This window comes from Lampetra fluviatilis, chromosome 31, assembly GCF_964198595.1.
Source record: "Lampetra fluviatilis chromosome 31, kcLamFluv1.1, whole genome shotgun sequence".
Taxonomy (NCBI): domain Eukaryota; kingdom Metazoa; phylum Chordata; class Hyperoartia; order Petromyzontiformes; family Petromyzontidae; genus Lampetra; species Lampetra fluviatilis.
In genome coordinates, this window is record NC_136305.1 from 6,920,977 (window position 1) to 6,939,851 (window position 18,875).

The 18,875-nt window shown below is 48.5% G+C and overlaps 1 protein-coding gene across 7 annotated transcripts in view; it reads left to right on the top strand.

The window, feature by feature from the left end:
• The window catches only part of UBR3 (ubiquitin protein ligase E3 component n-recognin 3), a 150,294-nt gene that overhangs the window by 107,361 nt on the left and 24,058 nt on the right, over positions 1–18,875 (top strand). For all 7 annotated transcript variants that reach the window (XM_078870990.1, XM_078870987.1, XM_078870991.1 and 4 more), the window contains exons 30-31: positions 2,568–2,704; positions 14,980–15,065. In XM_078870990.1, the coding sequence (XP_078727116.1) occupies positions 2,568–2,704; positions 14,980–15,065 (223 nt within the window). The remainder of the gene's footprint in view (positions 1–2,567; positions 2,705–14,979; positions 15,066–18,875) is intronic.

The window sequence follows — 18,875 nt, forward strand, 5'->3', positions numbered from 1 at the left end:
TGCCCATTCACACCCTCTCTGTTATACTTGCTCTTTGGCACGCTCACGCAATAACGCGCACGCTCGCTCGCTCGTTGGATCGTGTACTTATCGAAGTGCTCATTCATTCACACGCTCATTTATGTAGTTGTGCGTTCACGCGGTCATTCGTTGCCACACCCTTTCGGTCGTTCACGAAGCCACACGCTCGCTTACGTGCGCACTCATCTGCAGACGCAGTCTTCCGCACTTTCTCTCACCAATGCACTCTCCCTCTTGCGTCACTCACACATGAACTCGGACACTCACTCACTGGCACACTGACTCGCTGTCTTATTCACTCACTCGTTCACATCTCACTCATTCTTTCATTCGCACACTCGCTCACTGACGTACTTGTTCTCCTGTTAATTTGCTCGTTCACACGTTCGTCAATTAATTCACACACACAGTCACTGATTCAGTCATTCACTCAGTCGCACCCCCACTCGCACGCTTGCTCTCTCATCCGCACCTTTACCCGCTCGTGTACACACTCACCTCTTTCCCCTACGAATAACCACCGCCGCTGCCACAGCCCCCGACCGCCTGCCGTCCGCACCCTCCCCCTGAGTAATAGCACACGTTTAGGAACATTATAGAGGGTCCCACCCCAAGGGGGCTTTAAAGGGCAAACAAATTAAAATGACAAATTGAAGCGATGAAAATAGCGGGGTTTTGCTTGACGTGCCTGGGCAGTAGCCACATCCCAGCGGGGAAACCCGCAAACCTGTCCGCCCCGGCAAAATAAAACTTTACCCTTTTGAAACACATTTCCTCCTGCCTTTGCGCTATTTTTAGCTGATGTGATAATTTTGCCCACCGCTAAAAATCGGTTAACTGCTTGCGTAACTTGTCGCGTCATCTATTTCTTAAATAGCAGCTGACGCGAGAGTTGAGCTTTTGTTAACCTCTATTCAATTCTCGCGTATGATGGCAGCAATATGTTCAGCAGCTAAATGCCCAATGTCCAGCACCTATGAAAGCCGGAATGGCACACGAGGGGGTGGCTGGCCAGCACCGCGCCCGGCTAGGTACTCATTTAAGGCTGAGTCGACATAGGATGGAGGTCCATGACCAGTTCAGATATCTGTCACCGATGTTGGCTGTGAGCAGGAATCGATCTCTGGTCGCGGGATTTGTGGCGCAGTCTACTGAACGCTGCGCTGGCACTGCCTATCATACAACACGGCCATAGTGGTCTCGCACTCGGCCTCGTGCACTCTTGCTGAAGGCGCTTTCGACAGCCGCCAATAAAGCCAGCACAGCACACGATGTTAACTAAACTATTTTAATGCTATCAGGTAATGCCCACCGAGCTATATAGTTGTTTTTCAGAAGCGACCTGGCCACAAATGATAGCTCAACGACGTGGCTTATCATGTGGAAAGTGGAGGGAGAAATCGGAGGACCCGGAGACAAATCCACACGACCACAGGGAGAACACACAAACTCCAAATATATAGGCATCAGGGTCGGGATCAAACCCACGACCTCCTGCATACCAAGTGAGGTAGTTAACATTTCACCTCTGTGATGTGGCGACATGACCAGCATCACGTATTGACTGTCCACAATCAGCCAAAATGCGTCAAAAGCACAAAATTCTCTGCCATCGATAACTCGGTTTGAATCGTGCCGTTTAGGAAGCTCCCGTGCTGTCACCGTTTGTTTGACCCTGAAGAGAGGTGACATTTTAAAATTGTCATTTTATTGGACTACATAAGCCGATTGATTCTCACGACAAATGTTCAGCCCCAGGGCTTGAACCCAGGACCTCTCAAGGTTTTGACTTCAAGGCTTGAGTCAGGCGTCAGCCCCCTGAGAAACACCCTGCCTTAGGGCTCAAACCCATAACCTCAGAGGTGTTTGATTCGTGGTTTGACACGGACATTAAGGCACCCCCAGTACCATGGTTCAAACCCAGAATGTCAGCCTCAGAAACAAAGGTTTCCCTGAAAGGACAATGTAGACTGTTGGGGTGAGTGCTGTTAATGAGTGCCTATTCAGGCTGCGATGGTGAACAGAATCAGAATCGTCTCAAACGGTGTTAGATCAGAGGACGTTAGACCAGAGGACGCCTTTTGGCATCCTCTGATCTAACACCGTTTGAGACGAGGCTCAAAGGAAAGCTGTCTCTGGTGTGGACCAATCGGTTTAAAAGACAATGCATATATTATCAGAGTATGTTTTTTGTTTGCATTCTAACCACAAGCATTGTGGTTAATGCAGACATGATTCCTTGTAAAAGGTTTCAGTTTGGTGTTTTAACAACTTAACACTTGTTTTGTTGCCAGAAAAAAGGGGAAAAACCTATTCTCATATTTTGGTACTGGCAAAGGAGGTCCCATGATGCTCTTTCAAGATGTCTGTCCAGTGTGGATGAAGAGGGCAAATTCGACTCAAAATCAACTCTCTAGAGCTGCCTCGAGTGGAGGCTGTTCAGCCAGAAGTGGCGTGAGCCGGCAACCGCAGGGCTGCACTTTTACCTTTCACAAATGACTTTGTTATAAAAACAGGATGCGCTTTCTCTCCACCTTGCATTGCAGACCACCAGCAACCTAACCAAAGAGATGGAGACCATTCTCAAGGGCATCAAGATTGCAACGCCAAAAAGGTTCACGGAGTTCAGCAAAATTCCCAGTTCCCCCGACAACGACTTCCTGTTCCTTCACTCCATTGCAAGGTACGAGTTGCTTGCGCGTGCGTGTGTGTGCATCTGCCAAAGTGGGGAGCGGGTAGTATAAGGGTTAGTGCACTGCGCTACAAACCCAGCGGCCTGAGTTTGATTCCCACTCACGGACCAATTATTGACAAATAACTGAACCGGTCCTGGGCATCCCCCTAGATCAGCTCAGCTTTAAATTAGTGCTTAGTTCGGCGTGCAAACATGAGCACTGGGGAGACGAAGGCAGTTGGGTGTGATGCTGGCCACCCACTCCCTCATGTGCCTTGCGCTGACCTTTATAGGTGCTCATTTACAGCACCGTCCCCAACAGTCTGTATAAAGGCTATACGGGTAAACTTTGTTTTTTGGAATCTGGCGTGATTCTTAACGAGTAGGCTGTTGTGTGCCCACATCATGGTCCAAATGAAAAAAATTACCTGCAAATTACTCAATTAGGATAGCAACATTGCTCCCTTACTGGTAGATTATACCCGTCTGAAACAGCGCCTTCGTGTTAGCCCTGTTCTAGAAGAATGCTACGATTATCAAATGTTCTAACTTATTATTATAGCGACATCCTCTTCCTGGTCATGTGTTCATATTTTCACATATTGTGTTCCACTCCAAATCTCAAGTCACTCACCGTGTCCTTCTCTAGCATCTTTAGCACAGCCTTATACTCCCAACACCCACCACAATACCAATCTGTTCCCGAACAGAGGTTGAGCCGCTTCTAGGCTAACTCTGCCTAAAATAATGAGTGCTCTTGGTCTGGTGACTAGTGGTTGTGGTGTAGTGGTCATTAACATAAGCAACACTGAGCTTGAGATGAACGTGGCCAAATGTGCAGCCAGGTGGCGCTGAGCAGACCACTCTGTAATGCCAAGCCGGGCACAATAGACGCTCGATAATGCTGCTCAGCCCAACAGGTTACCCGGGATAACAAGGGGCTGTTTGTGTTGTCCTTTGTGCGGCTTTGTATGCTGCATGTGTATTATGGACAAATCCCTGATGTGCGCATGTACGAGCGAGCGCGTGCCTGCGCACATGTAGAATAGCACAATATTCTAGGGAGCATTGACTGTGTGGAATCAAAGTGAGGCTGCCACCGTTGTTCACGCTCAACCGCTGGGCTCGCAGAAGGAAAACATGAGTTCAAATCCTGGTCTGGGGTCAATAAAATGGCTTTCACATTAGAGAAAGTCATTATCCGTTGTCCTTCGGACTAACCAGCCCTTGCAATTTAAATGTGTAATTTCTACGTCTGGTTCAGCACGGTCGTCGACAGCGATAAGCGAATGCCCCACAGTCGTGTGAGCGGGGAGATGAGTTCGCTTGGATAGGTGTTTCTAGCGATTTCTGTCTTGTGCTGTGATCTCTAAATACTCTTGTTTTGAAGAGCCTCTGGGTGAAACCTGCAGCTGTTATTAGACAGCCTCAACTGAATTGTGCGGTTCCGCGTTCGTTACGTAATAGTGCAGTTAGACTTTGCCTAGAACAGAATCGACGCAAAAGGTACTCAATAAAATAATCGGGAAGTGTAGCCTTACTTGAAAATTATATGAGCTTGAAAGACAAATGCAGATCCGAGTCCAAATGAAGTCATGAGGCAGACCGAAGGAACGGTTGTTGGTATCAATCGCACTTGTTTGTATGGGTTTGTCGTATTTTCATGTGTGTGTTTGGATACTGTGAGGAGCTGTGGCATAGTTGCCCATGCAGTGCGCTTCACTGCTGACAGCCTTGTTGTCATACCTGGCCATGGATACCTTCAGTGGAGACTAGTATCTTAAATCTTTCGCGTGCCTCTCTGAAGAGGAAGCGATATTATATTGCGCTTAGAGGAATTTTGGTCTTCGTCATAAAGCCGCTCACTACTGCTCCCTGTTGCGCGCGCACCCCCCCCCCCCACCTTCCACAACCCCCACCACCACCCACGTCACGCTGTCTCACTCAAATGAACTTAGCTTTTGCCCAGAGTTACCAAGTCTTGCGGGGAAAAGAAGCGGCACTCATTTTTAAAAATACAAACCCAAAACAAGCCCGAACCTGTGCCTGGAGGATGGGCATGGCCAAAAGAGAAATGGGCGTGGCCTAAAGAGGAAGGTACGGGGCCTAAAGAGGAAGAAGGGCAGGGTCTAAACAGGAAGAGGTGGGGCCTAAAGAGGAAGAAGGGCAGGGTCTAAACAGGAAGAGGTGGGGCCTGAAGAGGAAGGGGCAATGCCTCGAGAGGAAGGCCAAATCAGTGACCTCCAATTAAATGTGGCTCAAAAAAACAAACTCGCCAACTCTAAAAATAATGACAGTGACTTTTAAAGATTTAAAGTCCAACTCTGCATATAGAGAAGTGTTTCAAGCATGACTCTCCCTCTTGATTTCAAGAAATTTAAGTATAGATTAAAATAAGTGCAGCAGGTAGCAAAAATGTAATTCTGCAGATGTGACTCAAGGCCAACTTGTAGGCCTTAAATGAGGACCTACTGTAATGTGCAAATATCAGTAGTGGAGGGACAAAAGTAGCCAGGGATAGTGCTGGCCACTCTAATCCTTCAAATGCTGCACTGGCCTTTAGAGGTGCTTGCTTTATAACACTTGGCTTAATTCTAACAACTAGACTACTACCCCCCATTGCACATATGCAAAGACATAGATCCCCTGTGTAACCTACACAACCTATTGGGGATGGTCCTGTTAGCGAGCACCTTTGAAGGCCGACATAATATATACAACAGCAGCAGCAGCAGCAGCCGCCATTCGCGACTAATTGGCGGTGACGTCACCACCGCTCTTTTGCCAGGCTAGGTGCACTTTAAGGCCAGGTGAAGTGTCAAAGGCTCGCTGACAGTAGGTCTCGTGACAGACCCAGGTGCCATGGGTTGACTTACATGACTGGCAAATGCCAGACAACACACATACATGCATACACAAATAGACATTGATCGGCCTATACACGCATACACAGCTACCCATCCAACCCAAAATAGACCCATCCGCTCCTCTCCATGCATCCAGCGGCACAGTAAAGCTTCCATTTGGGTTGCGTTTCGTGGCTGAGAAAAGCGGTTGGTTTTGCAGGCAGGGTGGGTGGGTGGATGGGCAAGCGGGGTGGGGACGCGTTGAGCCCACCAGCCCGAGACAGATTATGAAACCTCTCTTATCTCTGGCTGGCAGATGGCAGCCCCTAACGCGCCACGTCACAGCAGCACGCCGGCAAGCCTGGGCCTTTTGACAGCTTTTTAATTGTAACCCCGTTCTGCGAGACACAGATACAGCTGTGGCATTCGCACACAACCCTCGTGCACCTACGTTCTCCCCTTCTCTCGGGTCTTTCATGATCACCACCGCCGTTACTACCACCCACCCCCTCCCTTCCCCAGCGTGACTCCGCCCAACGTCCTCAAGAGAAGGCAGGCATGTGGCAGAAGACGTGGATGTTTTAAATATCAAGAAAATATTCACCGAGTCTCAATATACACTCTTAGGTTTTTGTCGGTAAAGTCACGTAGGGAAAAATAAATAATAAAATATGAAATTCTAGAAATGATTTTTATTTCTATTATTTTTATTTATTATTTTTATTATTTATTTTTACCTACGTGACTTTACCGAAAAAACCTAAGAGTATGAATCCTTGCAGTCACGAAAGCTTCAAATCTAGAGTCTCAATATACTTTTAGTTTTCTTCAGGAGGGTCCTGCATTGGGATATTTGTCCATTTGTTTTTATTGTTTTCACTACAACTCAACGTGAGCCCGGTGCAAAACGTCGATCACAAAACGGAGGGGGAACAGAAACTCCGCAAACAACAACCCCCGATTTCAGCACGACAAGGCCCAATGAAGGGGGGAAATTACTGCCCCACCCAGGTGGAGACCACGTGCATCAGCCAGTCAAGAGTGGTGCTCCTGTCATCATGTTCGGCTCACAGTCGATTCGGCTTTTCATTGATAATTGCCATCATTATTGTCTTCATCGTTGTCAGCATGATCATCGTCTCCATCATCGTAATCATCGTCGATTTGGGCTCTGGCACCCGTGGGAGTTCCGTAAGGGACATTTCTTCACCTCGCCACGTGATGAGCTTCAGGCGACGTGTAGTGTCGACGCCACTACACCGTCGCCTTCGCTTCTTTCCTTCTGCCGGATCCCCACCGACTGTTGCAAAGTTGGCATCCGTCTTCCCCAAGATTTGCTCCTATGATCTAATCGGCACCATCGGGTTTCAGCACCATGACGACTTCTACAGCTGTCGTCTTTACCCTACGGCTTCATAACACGAGATAATCTTTAACAATGCCCGCTAGCACCTGCCATACACTGACCCCTTAATGTTCACGGGGTATACGTTGCTGAAGAACGGCGCGAATATTAAATCCGTGATTATTAATACTCAAAGCTTACGAGGAAAATAGGGTTACGGGGCATGAACATATTACATTTTTACTTTATAACTATATATGTATGGATGAATACATATATGTTATGTTATTATTGTGTTATTTAACTTGCCTTTAATTTTGATTAACGTAAACATATTTAAAAGGGCAAATATCAATAAATGCGATTGTTAAAGGAGAGCATTGGCGTGTAAATGGTGCGGCAGTCGGAGGCCGACTGAGCGGGAGAGCGGCGGTCGTGTGGGGGTTACTCCCTCGCGTGCTCCGACAATCCATGCCGCTCCCACGCCTCGTGACTTCTTGTCGGGTGGCCGCGTGCTACGGGCGCAGATATCAAAAACACAATCTTGTGAATTTAAAATAGCCCTACAATCAATGTGTCGCGATTATGCGAAGCCGCGTTTATAAAACCCGTGATGATTTGGGGTGCGCTGGTATTGTGGCCAGATGTTAACTACTTCACCTGGTATACAGGAGGTTGTGGGTTCGATCCCGACCCTGACACCTGTTTATTTCGAGTTTGCACGTTCTCCACATGGTCGTGTGGATTTTTCTCCGGGTCCTTCGGTTTTTCCCTCCACAATTAGAAAACACGCTTTTGCAGTATTTAGCTGCTATACATTTTCACTCGATAAGCCACTTCGTTGAGCTATCATTTGTGGGCAGATCTGTTGGTGCCACTTAAGTTGTCGTCGCTGAAACCTTCCATCCTCTATAACGCTTACGCATCTCACACATTGCAACTCCTTTAGTCCAAACCTCCTCTTGTTAAGTCCACGATGCCTCTCTCCCTCCATATTGTTCCAGATGTCCAGGCCGCTTGCTTACCTTACTCTGCCGTGGAAATTCCTCTCATTCCCCCGCGTGTGCCTACACTCGAAGGCCAGAAGCCCAGATGCTTGTTTCACCGTCGCTTTGTTACAGCCAGAGGTCGCAACCGGGTACCCGATACCCGTACCCTACCCGATACCCGGCTACCCGGCCGGGTACGGGTACGGATACCCGTTTGCGACCCTGGTGCGGCCGGGTACGGGAACAGGTAGGCTGTGAGTCTCTTCTCACAATTCAAGTTCCTAGAATCAACCCACCCGCACCTGCAACATGGCTTCATCCCAGAGGTCGCAATCAGGTACCCGATACCCGTACCCTACCCGTACCCGGCCGGGTACGGCTGGGTACGGGTACCCGTTTGCGACCCTGGTGCGGCCGGGTACGGGTAAGGCAGGGGTCGGCAACCAAAATAACAAGAAGAGCCATTTCTTTCCAATTCGGTACAAAATTCAGTATTTCAAGAGCCGCAATGCATCTATGTACATACGTACATTTCGTCAAGAAGCAGCCCGTAAAGAGCCGCATGCGGCTCCGGAGCCGTAGGTTGCCGACCCCTGGTGTAAGGAATCAAAACCCGTTTGCGACCTCGGGTTACAGCTCTCTGACCCGCGCACTAAATCAGACATTACTTCTGCCTCTCGAGCGCCTGCTGTTATCGTCGATAAAACCCAAAAATGCGCTTCAATGCAAAACAAATACTGTCGCCCACGTGTTACCATATATTCATCAAAAATGAAACCTTTGCCAATTCACCTTGCGTGCATTGCCGCGAGTTGACACGTTTAATGGAAATTACTCGCAATCCCTTCCCTGCTTTATTCTCGCTCCCAATTCATTGCGGTTACGTAAATGTTTGTTCACGCGAGTGATTGTGTGTTCCTCCAAAAAGCGAAAGCGTTGTGTTTGGAGATTGCTTTTTTTTGTAAACGTGTTCTATTTTCTCCATGGCTGCAGAGAAATAAATGTGATTTTTAAAAAAATGATTTGCCTAATAAACACAGTCACCAGCGAGTAGGGCAGCTACATTCGCCGCTATATGTGTGTGCATCAGTGTTTCGTTTATGCGTGCCTGTGTTTGTGAATGTGCCCCTGTTTGTTTGTTTATCAATGTGCACGAGTTTGTGTGTTTGCATGTGCGTGCTTATTTTTATTATTTGGCGGTCGGGCGTGGCGTTTGCCACCCACCCGCTTGTGTGCCTTGCTAGCCTTCATAGATGCTCACCAACATCACCTGCCCTAGAATTCTGCATACACTATAAGGGGGTCTTTGCCTTGTGTATTTGTGTGCGCCCGCATTTTGTTCTAAGTGCGTGCCTGCTCGTTTGTGGGGAGGTGTGGCGCAGAGTGGCTCCTATACTACTGTAATAACAGTCTTTTTATTTACTTAGGGTACAATTACTTCCCGCTGCTGATAGGCAACGTGAAGTGGACAGATGGACCGAGAGAGACGCACGGGCACGTGGCAACTCGGAGCCCCGCTCACGCGTGGCCCCTTCCTTCCTTCGTTCCTGTTCTGACCACGTGTCGTTCTTCTCTACCCCTATTTAATACCCGGGTCACGTGATACGCTTCAGCCAATCCTCGTTAGCCTGCATCGAATCTTCCAGGCTCCTTCGTCAGCTCCCGGGACCACGCCCCTGACTCATCTCCCCATTGGCTGAGGCCAAAGCCAGCAGAACCAATCTCCCTAGCTGTCACCTCTCCATCACGTCAGGGCCATGCCCCCAGGCTTCCCCCCATTGGCTGTAAACCAGGACCGGCAGAGCCAATCACCATGACGAGTTGTGATACGTCAGTGAGCCGGATATAGGCTCATATTACACTACACTACAATAATAGGGACCTGTGTTCGATTCCTGCGTGATGCTCATCATCAATGGCATGTGGCATCAGAATTCTCTCTGGGCATCCCTGAAATAGGTACCTCCAGAGGTATGTGAAGAATTAGCACTGCCACTGGGGAGACAAAGGCAGCTGTCGTTACGTGGTGCTGGTTTTACCACGCACTCGTATGATGTGCTGGCTTTAATAGATGCTTCCTAACAGCGCCTGCTGTTGTAATCCCTCAGGCTAAATGGACGATCTTTGTTTATGAGTGTTTTTGTGTGTGATCTATGCTTCAAGCAGCTTGTATGTGGCCAGACATAAGGGACTAAATGTGTGCAGGAAGGATGGAAATGAGATGATCTGACGTTGTACAACAGAGCCTGTAGCTCAGTGTTGTTTTCAACTTCTGGTACCGGTCGTGTTGAGATTGGCCGCCGTGTTTGGTTTGATTGCGTTTTGATTGGCTGCTTGTGAACGATGCCGGTGGAGGGCAGCTGGTGGCAGCTGCCCTCCAGCAACGACAGAAGGCGGAGGGATGACTTGCATTCGCGTTAATGAATCTCAGCATGTGACGCACATGCCCATGAATTGTTATGCAGCCAAAATAAGTTGTAGGATAATTTTATAATAGCCCGAGAAACTGATAAACTGATAAGGACTGAATTGAAATTACCGCTTGGATTTCATGTGCAATGGTAGAAGGCTAGGTCTTCTGTGGTTAATAGACATATACACAAGATAAAGATCTCCCGTATAGCCTTAACAGACTGTTGGGGCAAGTGCTGTTAGAAAGCACCTTTGAAGGCAGACACAGCACACAATGGGAAAGGGGGGAGGTTGCCAATATCATGCCCGGCCACCTTGGTCTCCTCAGTACTGATGTTCACACTGCACCAGGTGCTCATTTTAGGCTGAGTCGATCTAGGGACTTGAACTCGGGTCGCCGTGTTTGTAGTGCGTAGCACTAACCAATGCGCCACCATTCCCAACACACATAGACAACAACAGCTATTCACCATTAAGTGGCGGTGACGTCACCACTGGCGCTTGTGCCAGGCTAAGTGCACTTTGAGGCCACGTGAAGTGTCGAAGGCTCACTGACAGGAGGTCACGGGACAGACCCAGGTGCCATGGGTTGACTGACTGAGATGACTGGCAGATGCACCAGCTGTGCCCCCTACTGTCGTTACACATCGACAAACAAAGACAAAGACCCCCCGTGAAGCCTCAACAGACTTTTGTGACAAGCCCTGTTAGCGAGCACCTATGTGGGCCGGCACGGTACAAGAGGAAGTGGGTGGTCAGCCCCACACTAAGCCACCTTTGTCTCCTGAGTGGCGATGTTTACACACTGCACCAGGTACTTATTTGAGGCTGAGTCAACCTAGGGGAGGCCCAGGACTGGTTCAGATTACCGTCACTGGTTTTGGCTGTAAGCAGAAATCGAACTCGGGTTGCCAGGTTTGTAGCACAGCGTGCTAACCACTACCCTACCGCTTCCCCACTCAGCAACATATAGACACACACCCATACATCCCAGACCACGCCATGCACACACACACGCACACAGTCTTGACTCCACACTTGTGCGTCGTGATCATTTTGCGCGCGTGGCGAATGCCTTTCCCGAGTTACAGCGTCGTCGTTCTCTCGCGACCGTCGCCGCAGGGCCGCCCATGCTGAGAATCAAATTATTTTTCCAGGCGAGAGAGGCGGCGTTTCTTGTTTTATTGTTATTACTATTATTATGCAGCTGCCTACAAAATGAAACACGCGTACGCGCAGCAACATGCGCGTACGCACACATCGACATGTACATACAAGCAAATAACGCATATACCTTTTCGTACATGTTCTCTTCCTATGTACATGCGTACATACATACAAAGACAAAATCCCCCATGAGTCCTCAACAGACTCCTGTTAGCGAGCACCTATGTGGACCAGCACACTACAAGAGGGTGTAGGTGGTCAGCCCCACACTAGGCCACCTTTGTTTCCTGAGTGGCAGTGTTTACACACTTCACCAGGTACTCATTTGAGGCTGATTCGACCTAAGGGAGGCCCAGAACCGGTTTCTATTATCATCTCCATTGTTGGCCGCGAGCATGACTTGAACTTGGGTCGCCGGGTTGGTAACGCAGCACGCGCAACGCTGCACGCACACATACGCGCGCACCAACCCACTCATACCCACACACCCGCGCACACGGCTATTGGATGCAGTGTCCCACAGGGTTAATGTCTCATTTTGCTCCCTGCTGGGCCACTGTGTGGCCAATAGATCATCGTTACGTTACTGGCGCTGGGAGAAAAAAAAAAGTCACGATTCCATCGACTTGCCAAGAATCGGGTCCCTTTTTAAAATCCTTTATATTAAGTTCGCTTGCTTGCTTAGGACCGTGCAAATCTTTCGGTCGTTTTTTAACCCACTTCCCGTGATCCAATCGAGCTGACATTTTGCACACAGACTCGTTGTGTGTGACAATTAATTTTCGTGAAAAAAAAATTCCTACATTTTACACGGTTTAGGGAAATTTTTTTAAATATTTAATTACCAATTACTTAATGCTGCCAGACAATCATCTGACCCATAGGTGGCAGCCATCTCAAGCCAGAGGATGAGAGGACTCTAGCCGCCCCGATGCCATGCATATAAAGGATTTATAGTGAAAAACTTAGTTTTTACGGGTTAATTTTTTTCGAAGACACATTCATTGCTATTCAGCAATCCCTTGAATAGGTTAGGTCGCGGTTCTTTTAGGCTGAACTTTGTGTACGTTCAACCTCTTTCACACCTTACATAGTCAACGTACTAATCGAAGGTGCGAACAATAACATTCATGTTGCGGTTTTCATGCGTATTGGAAAACATACGCCGGCTGGAGAAATCATATCGACCGTGAGTGGGCTTGGGGCAGGACACGTCACTTGCAGCCGGCCGATGGTCACGAGAAACAAGGGACTGAGACCTGAGAGCCTGGTGAGGGAACACGCCCAAGAGGACGTCCGCCGCGGAGACAAAGCGTTGAAACCAGCCCCGAGGTGGACCGGTCGTTTCAAACACCGTGGCAGCGACGGCGTGGAGAGGCTCCCTCGTTCGGCAGCCGAGAGAGAACGTGGCTCGAAATGCCCCGACCTTCAAAAGGGCCAACCTTACGGCGTATTACCGAGCGTTAAATGGCAACATCAAAGCTGCAGATTCTAAGAGCCATGCAATGGAACAACCTGTGGGGGGATTGTGAGAGCGGTGGCCCACACAGTCCCATGTCGTTGCGTTTTGTTTTGTGGGGGTGAGTGTTGTTTCATCAAAACTCCTTGTCTTCATGACCCCGCTTACCTTGCTACCTTGCTCACTCAATCGCCCGTGGCCCTCGGAGAGCTAGAGGGCCCTGTGGCTGGCTTCACCACCCCTCCCCTTCTTTCCCCTTCTCTTCCCTCCCCCCCTCACCAAGCTCACCCGGTGTAATTGCGATTCCATTCTTGCGTATGGCGGCAGCAATATGTTGAGGTGCTAAGTGCCAATGTCCAGGTCTGCTGGTCGTGACGAGAGGGCTTCACGGGAGAGTTTGTGGAGTTGTGCTACTACTTCTCCATTGAAGGAGCCCAGACTACATTGGTTACGCTTTGATTTAAAGCTTTCGTGACTGCAGGGATTCATGTTCTTTCCGTAAAGTCATGTAGAAGGGAAATAATAAAAATATAAAACAATAAAATTCTCACGACGTTTCGACTGCAACACAAGCAAATCATCATCAGGTGTGAAATCCACAGCAAGAACATTTGAAAAAAATGGCGTTTTTTTCTTAGCGTCAGCTCCACAGACAGCGATTTGGTTACGTTTACTCGCCATAGTTTGGGTTGCATGGCCACAATCACACTACTCTATAGGTCTCTGTGTGTCTCTATGGGTCTCTATGGGTCTCTATGTATCTCTTGAGTCCCTCTATTGCCATGTCTATATGAGTTTACTATGCGGTCCGTAGTTTGGGTTGCATGGCCACAATCTCTTGTCTTTAATTTTATATTCATGATGAAGGAGTTGTACGCAACAGCCTGGTGATGTTCTGATGCGGTTGATGGTTACACCACCGGTGCCTTCGAGGAGCAATGTCAAAACCAGGAGGTGTGCGATGTTTGGGTCTCGAAAGAGGTGTTTATATAATTGTGATTATTGTTTTCAAGGGCTGGTTCTGCTCTTCTGCTGTGTATCCCGCATTCCGCACGTTACTTGTGCGCAGCTGTGTGAATGAGCTGTGTTGCATGTGCACACCTTACAACAACAGCCATCATTCACCACGAAGCAACGGCGACGCCAGCACAGCGCGTGTGCCAGGCTAGGTGCACTTTAAGGTCACGTGAAGTGTTGAAGGCCCACTGGCAGGAGGTCACAATGGGACCAGTAGTAGGGTAGAAGCAGTTCTTTAGCGTCAATATGCTACATTCCTCTGTTGATATGTAAACTCCTTTGTCAAGGCGCTCTGCTCCTCCCACCCAGCTAAAAATACGCTGCCAAGCTTAGCGGTGTTCATTAGGACGCTGTCTTTCCGACAGCTCTGTTCTTCACGGCTGCTTGTGTTGTGGCCGAAACGTCGTGAGAATTTTATGTTTTATTTTTATTATTTTATTATTTCTTTTCAACGTGACTTTACCGAAAGATCCAAGAATACCAACCCAAGTGTTGTGTTTTAACTCGCTGAGATGATTGCCAGATGCACCAATTGTTCATAGGTACACACCATTTACACACAAAGACAAATATCCCCCATATAGCCTCAACCGACTTTTGGGGCAAGTGCTGTTAGCGAGCACCTGTAAAAGATGATATGGCACATGAAGGGGTGGTGCAGCCAACACCACGCCCAACCGCCTTCGTCTACCAAATGGCAATGTTTACACATCACACCAGGTACTGATTTGAGGCTGAGTCGACCTAGGGGAAGCTCAGGACTGGTTCAGATATTCACCACTAATATTGCTCATGCATTGGAATCGAACTCTGTTGGCTGGGTCCATAGCGCAGCACTAACCACTGCACCAACGCTCCCCACATGTACACACTCGTCCTTGCGCATACAAACACACGCACATTTTACACGCACATGCACACGGAAAAGAATAAAGTGACAAATATCTTTCGATTTAGCATCTTCGACTTTCAGGGGCAAGTGCTGTTAGCGAGCAGCTGCTGAGGCACGGCACCCGCTGACAGCCACTGTTTGTCTCTTGTCTGTGCAGGGTGAACCTGGAGCTTGAGTTGGTGCAGAGAGGGGGGAACCTGCTGAGTACCGGAGCCACGGGCAGCCCTCGACGCTCCTGCTTCAGTGAGTGACTGCGGATATCATCGCTCACGGGATGTCATGCACACGGGATGTCACATGCATGAAATAGCGTACACTTGGGGTGTCGTGCATGGGATGTCTTACGCACGCGATGTCACATGCATGGATTAGCGTAGACTTGGGGTGTCGTGCATGGGATGTCTTACGCATGGGATGTCTTGCACACGGGATGTCACATGCATGAAATAGCGTAGACTTGGGGTGTCGTGGATGGGATGTCTTACGCATGGGATGTCTTTCACAGGAGATATCATACATTGGTTATCAAAAAGCATGGGATAGCACGCATGGCATGTCACGCATGCGATATCACACGTAGGGTATCACACATGGGATATATTGCATATTGGATATCACATGTGGGATATCACATGGATATCACACGGGATATGATGCAGGCGGTATCATGCAGTGGACAATACGAATGGGATATCACACACAGGATATCTTGCATAGGATATATATTGGATATCACATGTGGGACTTCACATGGATATCACACATGGGATATCACACATGGGATGTATGTATGTTAAACTTCTTTCGCACCATATGAAGCCAGCTGTGCTAATCCTAGGTGCAGAAGGACCAGAGCCAGTTTAGATATCCTCCACTGTTGCTGTTGTGAGCGGGAATCGAACTCGGGTTGCACGGTTTGTAGTGCAGCACGCTAACCACTGCGCCACTGCTCAAGACGAAAACAAAGATCCCCCGTATAGCCTTTACAGACTGTTGGGGCAAGTACTGTTAGCGAGCACTCGTGAAGGCCAGCATGGCACACGAGGGGGTGAGTGGCCAGCACCACGCCCAGTCCCCTTTGTCTCCCCAGTGACGATGTTTTTGCACCGTACCAGGTACTCGTTTGAGGGTGATTCAACCTCGGAGAAACCCAGCAACGATTGAGATAATCATCACTGGTGTTGACCGTGAGCGGAATTCTAACTCGGATCGCCGGGTTCGTGGCACGGTGCTCTAACCGCGACAGTACCGCTGCCCAAAGACAAAGATCCCCTGAATAGCCTTAACAGACTGTTGAGGAAAGTGCTGTTCGCAAGCACCGATGAGGGCCGGAACAGCACACGAGGGGGTGGGTGGCAGCACCACGCCTGGCTGCCTTTGTGTCCCCCAGTGGCAATGTTTACACACTGCACGAGGTACTCATTTGAGGCTGGGTCGACCTAGGGGGGGCCCAAACATGTTAAAATAATCGTCATTGGTGTTGGTCATGAGCGGGAATCGAACTCGGGTCGCTGGGTTTGTAGCGCAGCGCGCTAACCGCTACAGTATCACTGCCCACACAGGATATCGCACACGGGCTCTTAATGAGGTATCACAGGACGGTCGCATTCACAGGATAACGTGCGTACGGTGTTGCTTACATGATTCCACGTGCGAGATTTTCACAGACGCAACATTTTGCGTGAAATGTAAAATTGAATAACCGTTTCCACAGCTCTACCAGTCCCCAGTCGTCGTTGGCAAAAATCGATAGTGAATTTCAACGAGCTCTCACCTGTTTAAATAAAGGACACTCAATCAATGCTTAATAATCACAAAACACCTTCTGCACCAACAGAAGCTCACAACGTGCTTTCTAAGCACCCAGTGTCATGCATTTTGAGCGAGCGGCATCGATTGGAATGTGAGGTTACTTCTTGAAATGTTAAACACCGTCACCATTATCATCACTGCCATCAATATCATCACCACCATCAGCGTGATAATAGTTGTAAGCATCGTTGTCATTGTCCCACTGCTGTCACCATCATTTCACCATCATCAGTATCATTGTCACCCTTGTAATCATGATCATCATGCTCACTATCAACATGAGAATTATCATGATTGTCACTGATTATTATAATCATAACCATCATCATAACCATCATCATAACCATCATCATCATCACCACCATCAATTACCATGACCTTTATTATCATCTCACCATCACCACCATTATTACCATCACACGATAAGCTCACCCAAAAGCCAATTTTTACCAATATCGTAACCATATAATTATCACCACCATCATCTAACCATCATCATTATCTCTTCTTAACGGCATCAACTGTGTCATCACGATTATAATCACCACCAGCACAATCACCACTATCATTACTGTTATCGTTTCAAGGTCATTATCATAAACATCATCTTTATCACATTATCATCATCATCATCATCGTCATTCATAAGTCTGGGGACAGTAAAAGTATTGCTTGGTGCAGGGAAGACGGCAGAGAATGTTGTCAATTTACTATAGTCACGACCCCATCATAGGAACATGGTTTTTACACCAGTTGCTAGTGAATCTACAGTGATGATTGATGAATCGAGTCCCGGTCATAGCAAAATGGTGCTCAAAGCTCGATTGGTTCCCATCGTATAAATGCAAAATGTTCCTGACTTCATCCAGCAGTGGATTGACAAAGGCCTGTGATTCAAGGTCAAGAGCCCATATTGAGCATTGCCATTCATGGCAGCACACTAAGCCATCGCTCGCCTCCTTCTCTTCAATCCCACAAGTGTTGCACAGGTGACACACCAGACCTTCCAAGTCTAATCATGAGGTCTAATCGCCACCGTCTGGCTTCAACTCTTCCCCCTTTGTCGCTGACCTCCGGGTGCCGCTCCAACGCCTTTCTCGGTTAACCTGCTCCCTTCCATCCTGCACACATCTCCCACCAAATCGCAACCTTCCCCATCCTCCCTACCACGTCTGCAAATTCCGTTCTCGCGGTGCAGGTGTTTTGCAATAGGACGCAGCACGGAGGCAAGGAAGACGCCATTAGTATTCTTTAGAATTCGTTCGCAAAATCGCTCGACCGACCGCCCGCCAATCCCTCCTGATCCAGCCACCGATGCAATGCACGGTGACGTGAAATCAGCTCGGAATAACAAGCGCGACCCGTCTGTCCTTCCTCCCTTGCCCTTCACCACCCTACCGCCCTTTGTTCCGGATTTTCCAGCACGCCACCTAATCTGGGCTCTGATTGCCTTTTTTGCGCGCGCGCGATATATTCTTTTTCTCTCGCACTCTCTCTTTTGTTCGTCGTCGCGCTCCATTGTTGCTGTTGTTATTGCGATTAACCTTTAGGGAGAGAGCGCGGTGAGGCAGGGGGGGGGGCGGGAGAGAGAGGAGTGGGGGGGAACGGTGAACTGAGCGGGGTGCTGGTGTAGCGACCGCGTGCTCATTTCTACGCCGGTCTTTGTTCGCGATCATTCGCTCAACTCAACCCCGCTGACTTTCGCTCGCGGTTGAGTGGCGAATGTAACGGAGTGATTTTACAAAATCGTTACGTGCCGTTTTGGCGGATGGTCACTTAATAATGAAATAAGTACACGAGAATCGGAGGCACCTGTGTCTTTGCCAAAATTTCAGACCCGTCTTATACTTGCGCTTTCTGAACCAAAGTGTTTTCACCAGAGCAGAGCGTTGGTTTAAAAGAGGGCTAAACCCTGGACCTGTTTAGACTGAGGATCATTAGCAGGGTGTGGCTCATTAAACCGATGCCACTTATTTTCCTGACGTTAGAGGCGAGAGTAATTTGCGTGCATTTTTCGGTTAATTAGGTTTTTTGCTTAATTTTTTGGTTTCAACACATGACTCATAGGTGGTAGGTCGCATGGTCAAATCCCAGTTTGAGATCAAATGAAGCCCTTTATTCATCCGAACACAGGTTAGTCAACGGTGATTGTTCTGTGGAGACTGGCCCCTTGCCACAGTGATGTCGACTTACCCGCACAGCACCCAACGGAGATAGGGGCACCCCACACATGCCAAAAAC